The sequence below is a fragment of the Mustelus asterias genome, chromosome 15 (assembly GCF_964213995.1).
Source record: "Mustelus asterias chromosome 15, sMusAst1.hap1.1, whole genome shotgun sequence".
Taxonomy (NCBI): domain Eukaryota; kingdom Metazoa; phylum Chordata; class Chondrichthyes; order Carcharhiniformes; family Triakidae; genus Mustelus; species Mustelus asterias.
In genome coordinates this window covers 1710469-1725607 of record NC_135815.1, presented here as the reverse complement: position 1 = coordinate 1725607, position 15139 = coordinate 1710469, and the positions used below count along the sequence as shown (strand labels likewise).

General features: G+C 47.0%; 2 protein-coding genes across 5 annotated transcripts in view; both read left to right on the top strand.

Annotated features, from left to right (window-relative positions):
• The window catches only part of LOC144504254 (uncharacterized), a 450031-nt gene that overhangs the window by 222131 nt on the left and 212761 nt on the right, over positions 1 to 15139 (top strand). The gene's annotated exons all lie outside the window — the stretch shown is intronic.
• Positions 1 to 15139, top strand: part of LOC144504251 (protein-tyrosine kinase 2-beta-like) — a 144083-nt gene that overhangs the window by 119482 nt on the left and 9462 nt on the right. For 3 of the 4 annotated variants that reach the window (XM_078229336.1, XM_078229334.1, XM_078229335.1), the window contains exons 23-29: positions 2024 to 2095; positions 3330 to 3446; positions 4866 to 5015; positions 6937 to 6966; positions 8272 to 8296; positions 11017 to 11063; positions 13828 to 13971. In XM_078229336.1, the coding sequence (XP_078085462.1) occupies positions 2024 to 2095; positions 3330 to 3446; positions 4866 to 5015; positions 6937 to 6966; positions 8272 to 8296; positions 11017 to 11063; positions 13828 to 13971 (585 nt within the window). The remainder of the gene's footprint in view (positions 1 to 2023; positions 2096 to 3329; positions 3447 to 4865; positions 5016 to 6936; positions 6967 to 8271; positions 8297 to 11016; positions 11064 to 13827; positions 13972 to 15139) is intronic. The other variant, XM_078229337.1, reaches the window with a different exon arrangement.

Sequence of the window (15139 nt, the reverse complement as noted above, 5' to 3'; positions counted from 1 at the left end):
ATGACCGTACGTGGCATAGTACTGAGGTGGTTTGCTGTTACCTCCTACGGTGATGAACCAGGAAACTCTCCCACTCTTATCTCCTGCCGTCAGGTATTTGGAAGGATTTACAGGCTGATAATCAGCCTGTTTGGCCGCGTTACGACCACCTTCCTCGGCCATCAAATCCTGGAGTGGAACCTGAACCCAGAGCTTCTGGCCCAGAGGTACCACTGCGCCACAAAACCCGCTGTCTACCCCTCACCAAATTCATTTAAGTCTTCCCAACACTGCAAGGGTCATTTGATTCTGACTCTGCAACCTTGATGTATTATCAACCTCACTGATATTCAACACTAAATGTGTGTGCCACACCCTCAGGCGATCCTCACACTGTTCGTCTGTCCCTCTCCGTCCATCTGTGCCTCTCCATCCGTCTGTCCCTCTCTGTCTGTCTGTCTGTCTGCGACTCAGATCTAATTCCCCTGAACTGCGATGTCTCTACATGCTGCAATGTGCTACTCCAGATCTCCCAGTGCTCCGATGCATCCTGCAGCAATGCAGATCTCCCGGCTTTCCCATGCACCCTGCAGTAATGCAGATCTCCCAGTGCTCCCATGCACCCTGCAGTAATGCAGATCTCCCAGCGCTCCCATGCACCCTGCAGTAATGCAGATCTCCCAGTGCTCCCATGCACCCTGCAGTAATGCAGCCACAAGCACAGAAATCCTCAGTTCACTGTTGGTGGCATTTCCTGCAGATGTGGATTTTCAGGATACCCAGGGGGTAAAGTGTGCACACAACAGCTATCCCACTGTGTAGGATAACACTTATCATCAATGGTGCTTTTTTAACTTTAAGGCTGCTTAGTGAGCAATATGACACTAAGAACTAAACATAAACAGACAAAACACTGGTGTGTACTTTATCCATTGCGCTGTCTACAGGGAGGTTTCTGTCACATATCTGCCACTCTGTCTCCTGATAATCCCTGCCCAAAAATTCTAAGGTTATGGAGCTAACGGGGAAGGGATTTGGAAGGGTGGGGGGAAGATCAGGATGTTTGATGATCAGCCGTGATCAAAATGAATGGTGGAGCAGGCTCGAAGGGCCGAATGGCCTCCTCCTGCTTCTAGTTTCTATGTTTCTATAAGGCACAAAGGGCCAGAAAGAAGATCTCTCTCCTTTCTATTGGTTAGAATTAAATCACTAGCTGATCTGAAAGCACAGATAACAGCACCAATTCCCCACACTCACATTCTGTACCGTGTACAGTTCGGATCACCCTATTATAGAAAGGATATTATTAAACTAGAAAGAATGCAGAAAAGCTTTACTGGGATGCTACCGGGACTTGATGGTTTGAGTTATAAGGAGAGACTGGATAGACTGGGACTTTTTTCCCTGGAGTGTAGGAGGCTGAGGGGTGATCTTATAGAGGTCTATAAAAGAATGAGGGGCATAGATCAGCTAGATAGTCAATATCTTTTCCCAAAGGTAGGGGAGTCTAAAACTAAAGGGCATAGGTTTAAGGTGAAAGGGGAGAGATACAAAAGTGTCCAGAGGGATAATTTTTTCACACAGAGGATGGTGAGTGTCTGGAACAAGCTGCCAGAGGTAGTAGTAGAGGTGGGTACAGTGATGTCCTTTAAAAAGAATTTAGACAGTTACATGGATAAGATGGGTACAGAGGGATATGGACCAAATGTGGGCAATTGGGATTAGCTTAGTGGTAAACACTGGGCGGCATGGACAAGTTGGGCCGAAGGGCCTGTTTCCATGCTGTAAACCTCGATGACTCTATGACATTCACCTCTCTGAATCTCAGCCTGTTTGACTGTAGAAGCTGGAGCTGAAAGAAATGATAACACAGCTGACACGATTGAGCTAAGATCCAAGCTTGAATCCCTGGTGGGAATGATGCTATTGTGAGTGAGGAGATCTTTAACCCGATTGTCCATGTTGGATCGTCAAGGTGACAGTCCCAAATGATTAACTCTCAAGCGTGTGAAATGAAACTGGCATTCATTGTTCTTCATTGCAGCCTGCAAGGACCAGAGGGATTCCAACAAAGTCACCTCCACTCGCATTCCAGAATCTAAATCTTCAGTTCCAGGTATGTAACTGCTTCAATCCAGTTTGTTAGAATTCATTAACTGTCTGTGTGGAGTTTGCATGTTCTCCCCGTGTCTGCGTGGGTTTCCTCCAGTTTCCTCCCACACTCCAAAGATGTGCAGGTTAGGTGGATTGGCCAGGCTAAATTGCCCCTTAGTGTCAGGGGGACTAGCTAGGGTAAATATGTAGGATTATGGGGATAGGGCCTGGGTGGGATTGTTGTCAGTGCAGATTCGAGGGGCTGAATGGCCTCCTTCTACACTGTAGGGATTCTATGATGCTCTGATTCTAGTGTAGCCCAGTGAAGCTTCACATTACAGTGGAGCGCTAAGTGAGGTAGCTCTCCTTTGTATTTAAGGCTAATTAAACTGGTGGGATTTATTTTAAATTGGTTAATTCCATAAATTTAAAAAACAACCAGTCAGTTGCAGATTACCTCAGCTGAGATGGTTGTTCCAGGAATCAGTGAGTGAGTGAGTTAGTAAACGAGTGAGTGAGGGAGGGAGGTTTCAGATTATCCAGGGAAACAACACTCGCACAAACTGTTGGTGTTTGGGGGAAATGCATTAGACAGGGTCAGGGCGGGATAATGTCACACACAGGAAAAGTCGCCAGCTGTGGAATTGGAGCTGTCCACCCCCGGGATAGGATGGGAGTGAGGATGGAAAGGCAGAGGTTACTGAGTGCCAGCGGGCCAGGGTTCAAAGGGCACTGTTGTTAAAGAGAAGGAAAAATAGACCGTTACAATTAGGAAAGTGTGATTGGTTGTTTGAGAGCCCTTATTGCATATTTCAGGCTTGATCCTGATTCATGAGGAGATGGTATATCAACGTTAAATCAGGCAATGTTTGAGATTTATTAACCATTGGGGTAAGCAGCTCCTGAGAAACTCCACCTAATCTAACTTTAGTTTGAGATCAATGGACAGCCACTTTAGTGTTATACCCAATGTGAAATTCTCCAGGAATTTACAAACTGCAGTTCACAGCGTCACGAGAATTTGAATGTGTGCTTGTCGAGTTTTTGCTTTCAGATGACCCTGTCAGTGAAGTCGCAGTTACAGGAATTCCATTCACAGACCGGGTTAAAGTGTGAGCTCAGCGTTACAGGAAGCTGTGCTCCTTGCTGCTTTCACAAGTTGTGGATTGTTGCCTTGCCCTGTGCCATGTGCTTTGGCCACCGTGTGTCTTGTTGCTGATTGCTGTGTTTTCTGTATGTCTGTCTGCCCTGCCCAGATGCCGGAGTCTCTGTGTGCCAGCTCACCGCACATCCCCTGCTCTCCAAGTGAACAGGCAGCTGGCGACTCCGCCAACACCTCCTCTCAGAAACAGTTCCGACGCCTCAGTGTGCGGGTAAGGGCAGCTTGCTCCTGTAATCGTGCTTTGTACATCTGTCCTCCTCAGAGCTGAACCTTCAACTGATTGGAGGAGCTGACCTGTTAGAGAGCGAAAGGAAAGGATTTTTCACCTCAGGATATCCCACTGTGTTTACAGCCAATAGGTGATCAGCAAGATCCCACAATCAGCAATGTGATATTGATGAGATAATCGGTTTCAGTGTGGGATAAGTATTGGCCAAGACAGTGTGGACAACTCTCATGCCCTTCTTGGAATAGTACCATGGACCTTTTATATCCACTTGAGAGGGCAAAGAGGGCCTCATTTTACCATCCCTCTGGCACCTCTGGCAGTGCTGCACTCCCTCACTGTCACATTGTGAGTGTCAGCCGAGATTCTCTGCTCAAGTCTCTGGAGCCTCATACAGTGTTACTCTCACTGACAGCAGGATAGTTACTGCAATCAGTCTGAGTATTACCATGAGTAACATTTCCCCCGTTCCCAGTCCTGCCTCCTGCTGTTACTGGTCAGTGCTGCACTCTTCTGTTTGATTGGCTTGAAGTCAGTTACTGTCACTGAACGTCACCCTGATCCCGATGGAAATGGGAGATTGAAGAATGGAAACAGATTCTGATCGAGTTCCACATTTGGAATTGAAAGCTGGGTTCTGCTGATGTTGATCTGATTTGAGCGTGAGGAGTTTGGAAGTGGGGCCTGGGGATTAACCCGGTTCAAACCACCAGCCCTGAGTTGTAGAAGATAACAAGATTGTCATCGTGTGGGCTTGGCCAACACTCGCTCTTCCGTCCAGTCACCAGCCAGCCTGGAAATGTCAAAGCTTCCCCACCGTACATTGGGAGGAGATTCACTCAGGAGGAACATTGAATCGAAGCTGCTGTAGAATCTTCACAGTGAGGAGATTACTGCAAGCTGCGAACCAGAGTGTGCCTCTTACTCCCTATACTCAGCACTCTCTGCATTGGGCAGTGCAGTCAATGTGGAACCGTTGGCACAATCCTGGCCGGGACTGCACAGTAATAAGAGCCTGTACCTGATCTCAGGGACTCAGCACACTCGGCATGCATTGTGCTCCTCACTTAGAGTTCAGAGTCCTTCTTGCAGGCAGGAGGAGGATATCTCTGTGCAGGAACAGCACCGAGCTCCACCGGTCCCCAGCGCGGAGGTACATCGGTCCCCAGCGCGGAGGTACATCGGTCCCCAGCGCGGAGGTACACCGGTCCCCAGCACGGAGATCCACCGGTCCCCAGCGCGGAGGTCCACCGGTCCCCAGCGCGGAGGTCCACCAGTCCCCAGTGCAGAGATCCACCGGTCCCCAGCACGGAGCTCCACCGGTCCCCAGCACGGAGCTCCAGTTTATGTTTATGTTTATCTATGTTTATGGGACAAAGCTGATTAATTTTCCGGATTTCCTAGGAATCTGATCTTATTGGTGAGATTAACAATAAAGAGGAGGTTCAGAAACTCAGGGAGATGGAGCAAGACAGACTCCAGGAGAGAATTCGACAGCAACAGCGGGAAATGTTGGAGGATAAAAAGTGGCTGGAGAAGGAGGAGAAACTTCTGGTAAGTTTTTCTAAATTCATTAACGGAGAAGCAATGTTACATTTGGTATTGTTTCACTACGAGGAGATTCCAGTTTATCGGATGTTATCAGTTTCCAAGGAGACATAGAACATAGAACATTACAGCGCAGTACAGGCCCTTCGGCCCTCGATGTTGCGCCGACCAGTGGAACCAATCTAAAGCCCCTCTAATCTACACTATTCCAATATCATCCATATGTTTATCCAATAACCACTTAAACGCTCTCAACGTTGACGAGTCCACTACTGCTGCAGGCAGGGCATTCCACGCCCTTACTACTCTCTGAGTAAAGAACCTACCTCTGACATCTGTCCTATATCTATCACCCCTCAATTTAAAGCTATGTCCCCTCGTGCTAACCAACACCATCCGAGGAAAAAGGCTCTCACTGTCCACCCTATCTAATCCTCTGATCATCTTGTATGCCTCTATGAAGTCACCTTTTAACCTTGTTCTCTCTAACGAAAACAACCTCAAGCCCCTCAGCCTTTCCTCATATGATTTTCCCACCATACCAAGGAGACGGACTAGTTCTGATGGGATTTGATGGAATCAGGTTTCAATTCTGGGTCTTCTTGTTAATGACTCTGATGTTCAGAGTTTTACAACCTTCGCTTGACTCAGGCTGTTAAGAGTTACATTAAATCACTGCGGCTGCAATGTTCTTTGGGAATTTGCTGATGTTCTTTGGGAATTTGCTGATGTCCTGTTATAAATCCATTGGACAGATACATTTCCAACATTTCCATGTTTATTCATTTCTGGGGATGTGGGTGTCGCCGGCTGGAGCTGTATTTATTGCCCATTCCACAATTGTTCTTGAGAAGGTGCTGGTGATCTGCCTTCCTGAACCCGCTGTGGTCCCTGACGTTCAGGTAGGTACATCCACTGTGCTGTTACAGTGGAAGTTCCTGGATTTTGACCCATCAACAGTGAAGGAACAACAATATATTTCCAAATCAGGATGATGAGTGACTAGTTTGGGGAGAGGGGAGGGGAGGAGGGGGGAATCTTGCAGCTGTTGGTATTGTCATGTATCTGCTGCCGTTGTCCTTTGAGATGATAGAGACCTTGGATTTGGAAGGTGCTATTGAAGAGACTTGTGAGTCCCCGCAGTGCATCTTGTAGATGGAACACACAGCTGCCATTGTGCATCAGTGGTGGAGGGAGTGAATGTTTATGGATGAGGTGCCCAACAAATGGGAGAGTTGAGAGATAAATGGGGCAAAGCTGCGATATGTATATGCATATATTTGTAATAAGGCCCTGTTGAAGTGAACGTATAAGGAAATTGGTTAAGTTTAGAAATTTGCATGAGAAGATAGAAAGGGACTTAGCTTTTTAGCTGTTACATTTCAGAGGAGAGTAAGGAACCTTTACAATGTTTCATAAATAAACAAGGGAAGGTTATTACATTTTATTTGAGCCAAAGGAGAGGCAATAGGAACATAGGAAAGAGTTTAATATTTTTGGAAAAGCTAAGTTGAAAGAAGAGTGAGGAGGATAGAATGGGAGATGAAAGGGATAAAGGATATTTAAGGAGAGATGTTGAGCTGTGTTGTGTTGGCTCTGTGGGGGAGATATCCTGGGGCCTGCTCAGAGAAACAACCATCCAGAAACCAGAATAAATAGTCATTGTTTCAGAAAGTTTCGGAATATTTCTCGGATTTCAATAACAGAGTGGCAGTGAGTGAGCAGTCGTGTTACTATAGCGACAGCAGTTTGGCCTTTGATAATATTATTGGAATCAGTTGTCTTTACCGCTTTAACCCATCTCATCCGGCAAAGCAGCGCCACAAAACCAGCTTTACCAATGGGATTCTTTATTGTTTCTTTGAGAATTTCTGTTGGTGGATTTGAGTAACGTGTCTACAGTTTCACTCTTTGCTTCATTCCCAAGGCTCCGAATGAAAAGGACAAGACACACAATGTAAGTTTTAATTCAATAAATGATTAATTTCCAAAATCTCATTCATTTTTACACTTTGTAATGGAGTGAGGTGGTGATGCATTGAGACTGACTCTATTATCTACGGTTGATGCTACAATGTGGACCATTCAGGGGAACCACACCAAGGGTGTTAACCCTTAAGCTGCTGGCAAGTCCATTCAATCTCCTGTCATTTTATTTATTGTCAAATCTACAGTTGTGATGAAGAATAATTATCAATGTTGCTTTAGTCAAGTTCCTCTGACAGCAGGAATGGATTTGTCTCTCTGTGTGTTTTGTCAGTTTCCTATATCGTTTATCTCCACTTGGAAAGACATCAGTTCCTGATCTGATATTCCTTTTCATTGGTTCCTGGGTTGTGAATAGCACTGACCAGTCAGTATTTTAATGCCCTTTTCCAGTTAGCCTGTGTGCATTAAGAGTGAACAAAATATCAGGGGACTGGAGTCACATGGAGATCACACACACCGGGCTGGCTGACACAATCCCTTCACTGATCAACGCGAGGGAAGCTGCTGATACTTTGTGATGATCCAGGAGATTTCAGCATCATTTTTTCCTGTTGCCAGTCACAAATGGCCGTTCCAGGAATTCCGTTTGTACCAATTAAAACCCAGTAACTGCCTGCAGTAAATTTAACAACAGCACAATGTCGAGGTGGTGATTGGTGCTTTTGGGGAAATTGGTGGATTTGATTGGTTGTTGCAACAGACTAGTGGCTTTGATGGATCCCATTTTACAGCGAATGGAATTTAACTGGCAGCCAATCAACTGCACACACATCAATGCACCGCAGTGTGATTGGCTAATGGCCAATGTTCCCGGAGAGTTTATAGGACAGCTGACCGGATTGTATTGGATTAATCTCCAAACAGATTTGCTGCTTGGTCAGATGGTTTGTTGAATGGTTGGGAAAGTGGGTTTGAGAGAGGAAGTTGTCTGATTGTCCTCTTTTAGGTCAAACCAAACCAAGTAAACAAACTCAGATTAAATCAGGACAAAGTAAAAGGGGCAGCTCCCCAAAAAGGAGGGGGAACAGCCCGAACAGAAATCAAAGTACAAAGGAAACTTAAAAACATCAAATTAAAATGTGATTATTAGGGTCGATAATGCACCCCAACCCCTGCGGTGCCCGTTGTCTGATTGTCAGTGAGGTTAAAGATTCACTGCTACCTGATAAATGAATGGCACGAAGGAAAATGTTTCATGGATTTAACTCAATAGCATTTAACAAAGGAATGGAGAATTTAAAATGTTCCTGATTTACTTCCTTTTCTTTTCCAGGATAATGATCAGGAAACTCCCTACAGTAAGTACCAGATCCATAAACGCAAATGGTTAATGTTGATCGTGGTAAACGTAGGAATGTAGAAAATAGGAGCAAGAGTAGGCCATTCAGCCCTTCAAACCTACTCCACCATTCATTTTGATCATGGCTGATCATCCAACTCAATATCCTGATCCCCCTTCCTGCCATATCTGTTGATCCATTTAGTCCCAAGAGTTATATCAAATTTCTTCTTGAAAACATGTAGGGCTGGATTTTTGTTCCTCTCTGCGGTGAGTTTTGCCATGGCGGGAGGCGGCAGCCACTCACTGGCGGCAGAATCTTATGGTTCCACCACTGTCAACGGGGTTTCCCATTGAACTCACCCCTTAAGAAACCCATAAGATTCCACCGGCATGAACAGCAGCAAGATTTCAATGACAATGTTTTGGCCTCAAATACATTCTGTGGTAGCGAATTCCATACATTCACCACCTTCTGGGTGAAGAAATTTCTCCTCACCTCAGTTCTAAAATGTTTTTCTCTTATCCTCAAACTCTGACCCCTGGTTCTGGACTCCCCCACCATCGGGAATATTCTTTCCTACATCTACCCTGTCTGGTCCTGTTAGAATTTTATTGGTTTCTATGAGATCCTCCCTCATTCATCTAAACTCCAGTGAATATAATCCTAACCAACTCAATCTTTCCTCGTACATCAGTCCCGCTATCCCAGTAATCAGTCTGGTAAATCTTCTCTGCACTCCCTCGAGAGCAAGAACATCCTTCCTCAGATAAGGAGACCAAAAGTGCACACAGTACTCCAGGTGTGGCCTCACCAAGGCCCTGTGTAATTGTACCATGATGTGGAGATGCTGGTCTTGGACTGGGGTAAATACAGTAAGAGTTTTAACAACACCAGGTTAAAGTCCAACAGGTTTATTTGGTAGCAAATACCATTAACTTTCGGAGCGCTGCTCCTTCGTCAGATGGAGTGGAAATCTGCTCTCAAACAGGGCACAGAGACACAAAATCAAGTTACAGAATACTGATTAGAATGCGAATCTCTACAGCCAACCAGGTCTTAAAGATACAGACAATGTGAGTGGAGGGAGCATTAAGCACAGGTTAAAGAGATGTGTATTGTCTCCAGACAGGACAGCCAGTGAGATTCTGCAAGTCCAGAAGGCAAGCTGCGGGGGTTACAGATAGTGTGACATAAACCCAACATCCCGGTTTAGGCCGTCCTCATGTGTGCGGAACTTGGCTATCAGTTTCTGCTCAGCGACTCTGCGCTGTCGTGTGTCGTGAAGGCCGCCTTGGAGAACGCTTACCTGAAGATCCAAGGCTGAATGCCCGTGCCCGTCACGGGCATTAAAACTCTTACTAATTGTACCATGACATCCCTGCTCCTGTGCTCGAAACCTCTCTATGAAGGCCAGCGTGCCATTTGCCTTTTTGTTGCTGCACCTGCATGCTTACGTTCAGCGACTGATGTACGAGGAAACCCAAGTCTCATTGCACATTCCCCTCTCTCAATTTATAGCCAATCAGATAATAACCTGCCTTCCTGTTTTTGCTACCAATTTTTCCATTGAATGTCAAGGTGATATGAATAGGCCGATTATTTCCGATTGGATAGGCCATTGCCTGGCATTTGTGTGCCATGAATCTGGCACTTATCAACCTAAGACTGAATGTGTCCAGGGGCAGGAGTTTCCAGCCCTTTTCACCAGCAGGATCTTCCAGTCCTGCCAGAGTCGACTGGGTTCTCCAATGGCAGGATGGGGGAGCCATAGAAAATGCCATAAACTTCAGCGGGACTGGAAAATCCCACTCCCAGTCAAAAGCCTCTATCACAGGGAGACAGTGGCATTGTGGTAATGTCACTGGACTAGTAATCCAGAGATCCAGAGTAATGCTCTGGGGACCTGGGTTCGAATCCCACCACGGCAGACGATAAAATTTAAATTCAGTAAATATCTGGAATTAAAAAGTCTAATGATGGCCATGAAACCTTTGTCGATTGTCGGAAAAAGTAATGTCCTCTAGGGACATTAGGGAAATCTTCCGTCCTTACCTGGTCTGACCTACATGTGACTCCAGAGCCACAGCAATGTGGGTGACTCTTAAATGCCCTCTGAAGTGGGGGACATTTAGAGGTGGGCAAGTAACACTAGCCAGCTAGAGACATCCACATCCCGGTGGATAATGGAAAATCCCGGCCCAGTTCATGCTGTACCTGGACACGAACTGCATCAGGAAATAGAACTGACCAGAACGAAAGCTGTATGCTTATGTTGCAATTGTATAGTGACACTGAGTGAACCACTCCACAACTGTCCGATCAATGAAATGATGCAAAACACATCGTCAGTCTGAATGTGGGGATCTTAGAGTGCGTTTGTAGTGAAGATAATTTTTAAATTGTTTTACTGTTTGAATTGGGCTTTGCAGCACAATGTCCTCTATCCCCGGGACTCAGTCTGAATCTATCCTACCATTGGATGATGCTCCATCGGTAGGGTTGCCAGGGTCTGGGTCAGGTTAGTTAATACACTGTTAGCCCATTCATTAAGAGGAATAACACTCACTGCCGCGTTCTGGTAAACCATGAGAGGTCAGACACACTCGTGCTGTTTGAGCAGTGGTGGGTACAAATCCAAACAGTGTCAGTGTGTGGGAGACTGGGGGATATTCAAGGCACTATGTAAATGCCAATTGTTGTTGTACTAAACGCAGTTTGCTTTGTCTTTTCTGGAGCCGAGTTCACAGCGCCACCTGAGAAACCTCCGAGGAAGAATCTTCCGGTGAGTTCTCGGAATGAGTTCCTCTAAATTCCATGAATCTGAGAATACTGTGCTGAGATTATGGAACTGGTTTGATGTGATAACTGAGATCAGTAGTTAATATCCTGTGTGTTGTACAGCGCTCCCACACTGGTTAATATCCTGTGTGTTGTACAGCGCTCTGACACTGGTTAATATCCTGTGTGTTGTACAGCGCTCCCACACTGGTTAATATCCTGTGTGTTGTACAGCGCTCCCACACTGGTTAATATCCTGTGTATTGTACAGCGCTCCCACACTGGTTAATATCCTGTGTATTGTACAGCGCTCCCACACTGGTTAATATCCTGTGTGTTGTACAGCGCTCCCACACTGGTTAATATCCTGTGTGTTGTACAGCGCTCCCACACTGGTTAATATCCTGTGTGTTGTACAGCGCTCCCACACTGGTTAATATCCTGTGTATTGTACAGCGCTCCCACACTGGTTAATATCCTGTGTATTGTACAGCGCTCCCACACTGGTTAATATCCTGTGTGTTGTACAGCGCTCCCACACTGGTTAATATCCTGTGTGTTGTACAGCGCTCCCACACTGGTTAATATCCTGTGTGTTGTACAGCGCTCCCACACTGGTTAATATCCTGTGTATTGTACAGCGCTCCCACACTGGTTAATATCCTGTGTGTTGTACAGCGCTCCCACACTGGTTAATATCCTGTGTGTTGTACAGCGCGCTGACACTGGTTAATATCCTGTGTATTGTACAGCGCTCCCACACTGGTTAATATCCTGTGTATTGTACAGCGCTCCCACACCAGGGGGTGGCAATCACGTTCTGTTTGCTGGGGTTCAAATCACCATTGACATTTTTAACCTTCCACCAGCTCCAAGCGAATGTGGAGCTTTGATGAAGATTGTGCAGATTCTCACAGCTACTGGGGCTAGGCTGTTAAAACCTTGCGAAATGATTTGAGTCTGTCCCCAACCTCTTCCCCCCGCCCCCCCGGCCCTCTGCCCCCCCGATTAGGATGTACCAACTGTGAAAGTAGTTTCCAGTCTGACGCACGTTCAGCAGGAAATGACACAGCAGAAAATGGGCCAGAAACAGTAAATCAGGGAAGTAAGAATACCCGCCCCAAACTATTCTGTTCTGGGCACGGAATTTAAATTCAATTAAAAATTCAAGAATTGAAAGTTGGTCTCAGGAATGACGATCATGAAATTATTGTCGATTGTCGGAGAAACTCTTCTGGTTCACGAAGGGAAGGAAATCTGCCGTCCTTACCCGGTCTGGCCTACATGTGATTCCAGAGCCACAGCAATGTGGTTGACTCTCAACTGCCCTCAGGCAACTAGGGATGGGCATTAACTGCTGGCCAGCCAACGTCGCCCAGCCCCTGAAAAATTCAACAGAAAAAATACAACTCGCCTCACAGTGGGCAGCACAGTGACACAGTGGTTAACACTGCTACCTCACAGTGCCAGGGACCCGGGGCAGCACAGTGACACAGTGGTTAACACTGCTACCTCACAGTGCCAGGGACCCGGGGTGGCACAGTGACACGATGGTTCACACTGCTATCTCACAGTGCCAGGGACCCGGGGCAGCACGGTGGCACAGTGGTTAACACTGCTACCTCACAGTGCCAGGGACCCGGGGCAGCACAGTGACACAGTGGTTAGCACTGCTATCTCACAGTGCCAGGGACCCGGGGCAGCACAGTGACACAGTGGTTAACACTGCTACCTCACAGTGCCAGGGACCCGGGGTGGCACAGTGACACGATGGTTCACACTGCTATCTCACAGTGCCAGGGACCCGGGGCAGCACAGTGACACAGTGGTTAACACTGCTACCTCACAGTGCCAGGGACCCGGGGTGGCACAGTGACACGATGGTTCACACTGCTATCTCACAGTGCCAGGGACCCGGGGCAGCACGGTGGCACAGTGGTTAACACTGCTACCTCAGTGTCAGGGACCCGGGGCGGCACGGTGACACAGTGGTCAGCACTGCTACCTCACAACGCCAGAGACCGGGGGTTGATGCCCGGCTTGGGTCACTGTATGTGCAGAGTCTGCAGTTTCTCCCCGTGTCTGCGTGGGTTTCCTCCAGATGCTCTGGTTTCCTCCCACAGTCTGAAAGATGTGCCGATTAGGTGCATTGGCCATGTTAAATTCTCCCTCAGTGTTCCCGAACAGGCGCTGGATTGTAGCGACCAGGGGATTTTCACAGTAACTTCATTGCAGTGTTAATGCAAGCCTACTTGTGACAGTAATAAACTAAAAGCCTCACCCTGACACCAAAGGAAATGCATGGCAATGCACAGTGCCCTGTCCTGAAAGGCTATTGGACCAGCTGAGCTCTCTTGATGGCATGTGTCCATTCCATCCAGCTGTGAACAATGTCCAATCTTGTCCAGTGTCATGGTGTCTCACTGACATATCTGGACAAAAGAATTTGCCTCATCCTCACATCCTGTAGTGATGTTCTCCCAGACCCTAAACCTACCATCAGTGTCCACATTGGAGAACACAGTAAGAAGTCTAACAACACCAGGTGAGTCGCCTGATGAAGGAGCAGCGCTCCGAAAGCTAGTGGCTCGTGTTACCAAATAAACCTGTTGGATTTTAACCTGGTGTTGTGAGACTTCTTACTGTGTCCACCCCAGTCCAATGCTGGCATCTCCACACACATTGGAGATGACAGGTCCAAAATTGTGAATTAAATATATCCGTGTGAGCTTCTGTCTCCTGAGGTTTCTCCTTTTCTCCATATTCAGCCGATACAAGCAGCTCCCACAGCAAACCTCGATCGCACTGATGACAAGGTCTACCCTCTTGTCATGGAACTGGTTAAAGCTGTGCTGCATCTGAAGAACCAAGTCTACCAAATTCCATCTGAGGAATATGTCAACCTGGTGAAGGTGAGGTCATTCAATCCCAGTGCCATTCGCAACCTCAGCACATCTCAAACTATCCCGACACTGAGGAGAGACAGCCACAAATAACAACCTGGTCATAGCCATCTGTCTTTATGATGTTGATGAGGGGTAAATATTGGCCAGGGCTCTGGTGAGAACTCCCCTGTTGCACTTTGATACAGTGTCGTGAGATCATCCACATCTAACTGAGGGGGCAGTCTGAGTTTTACTTTGACCTCTGCTCTGTGAGGCGGCACCTCCAATAACGCAGCACTGAGCTGTTGCCCTGGATTTTGTCCACAAACCTCAGAGTGAGCTTTGAACCTATAACCAACAACACACAGAGGGATCTGGGTGTGCAGGTCCACAGTTCCCTAAAAGTGGCAACACAGGTGGCCAAGGTGATTAAGAAGGAATATGGCATCAGCCGGGGCATTGAGAACAAGAGTTGGGAAATCATGTTGCAGCTATATAAAACCTTGGTTAGGCTGCATTTGGAGTATTGCGTGCAGTTCTGGTCACCACACTCCCAGAAGGATGTGGAAGCTTTGGAGAGAGTGCAAAGAAGCTTCACCAGGATGTTGCCTGGTCTCGAGGGTGTTGGCTATGAGGAGAGGTTGAATAAACTAGGATTGTTTTCACTGGAAAGACGGAGGCTGAGGGGAGACCTGATAGAGGTCTACAAAATTATGAGAGGCATAGACAGGGTGGATAGTCAGAGGCTTTTTCCCAGGGTGGAAGTGTCAATTACAAGGGGGCACGGGTTCAAGGTGAGAGGGGGAAAGTTTAAGGGAGATGTGAGGGGGAGGTTTTTCATGCAGAGAGTGGTGGGTGCCTGGAACGCGCTGCCAGAGGAGGTGGTGGAAGTAGGCACATTAGCAACATTTAAGAGGCATCTGGATGGGTCCATGAATAGGGAGGAAATAGAGGGATACGGACTAAGGGCTGAAGGTTTTTTTTAGTTTAGTGAGGGCATCATGATCGGGACAGGCTTGGAGGGCCGAAGAGCCTGTTCCTGTGCTGTACTGTTCTTTGTTCTGTTACTGAGTCATATTCAGCCATCACTGAATAAGGAATGTGGAGATTATTGGCTGATTGGATTTTGGATCAATCTTGAGGGATATGCTTCGGGTGAATAGTCCGGAATTCTCCACTCCCGATCTTCCCAGGC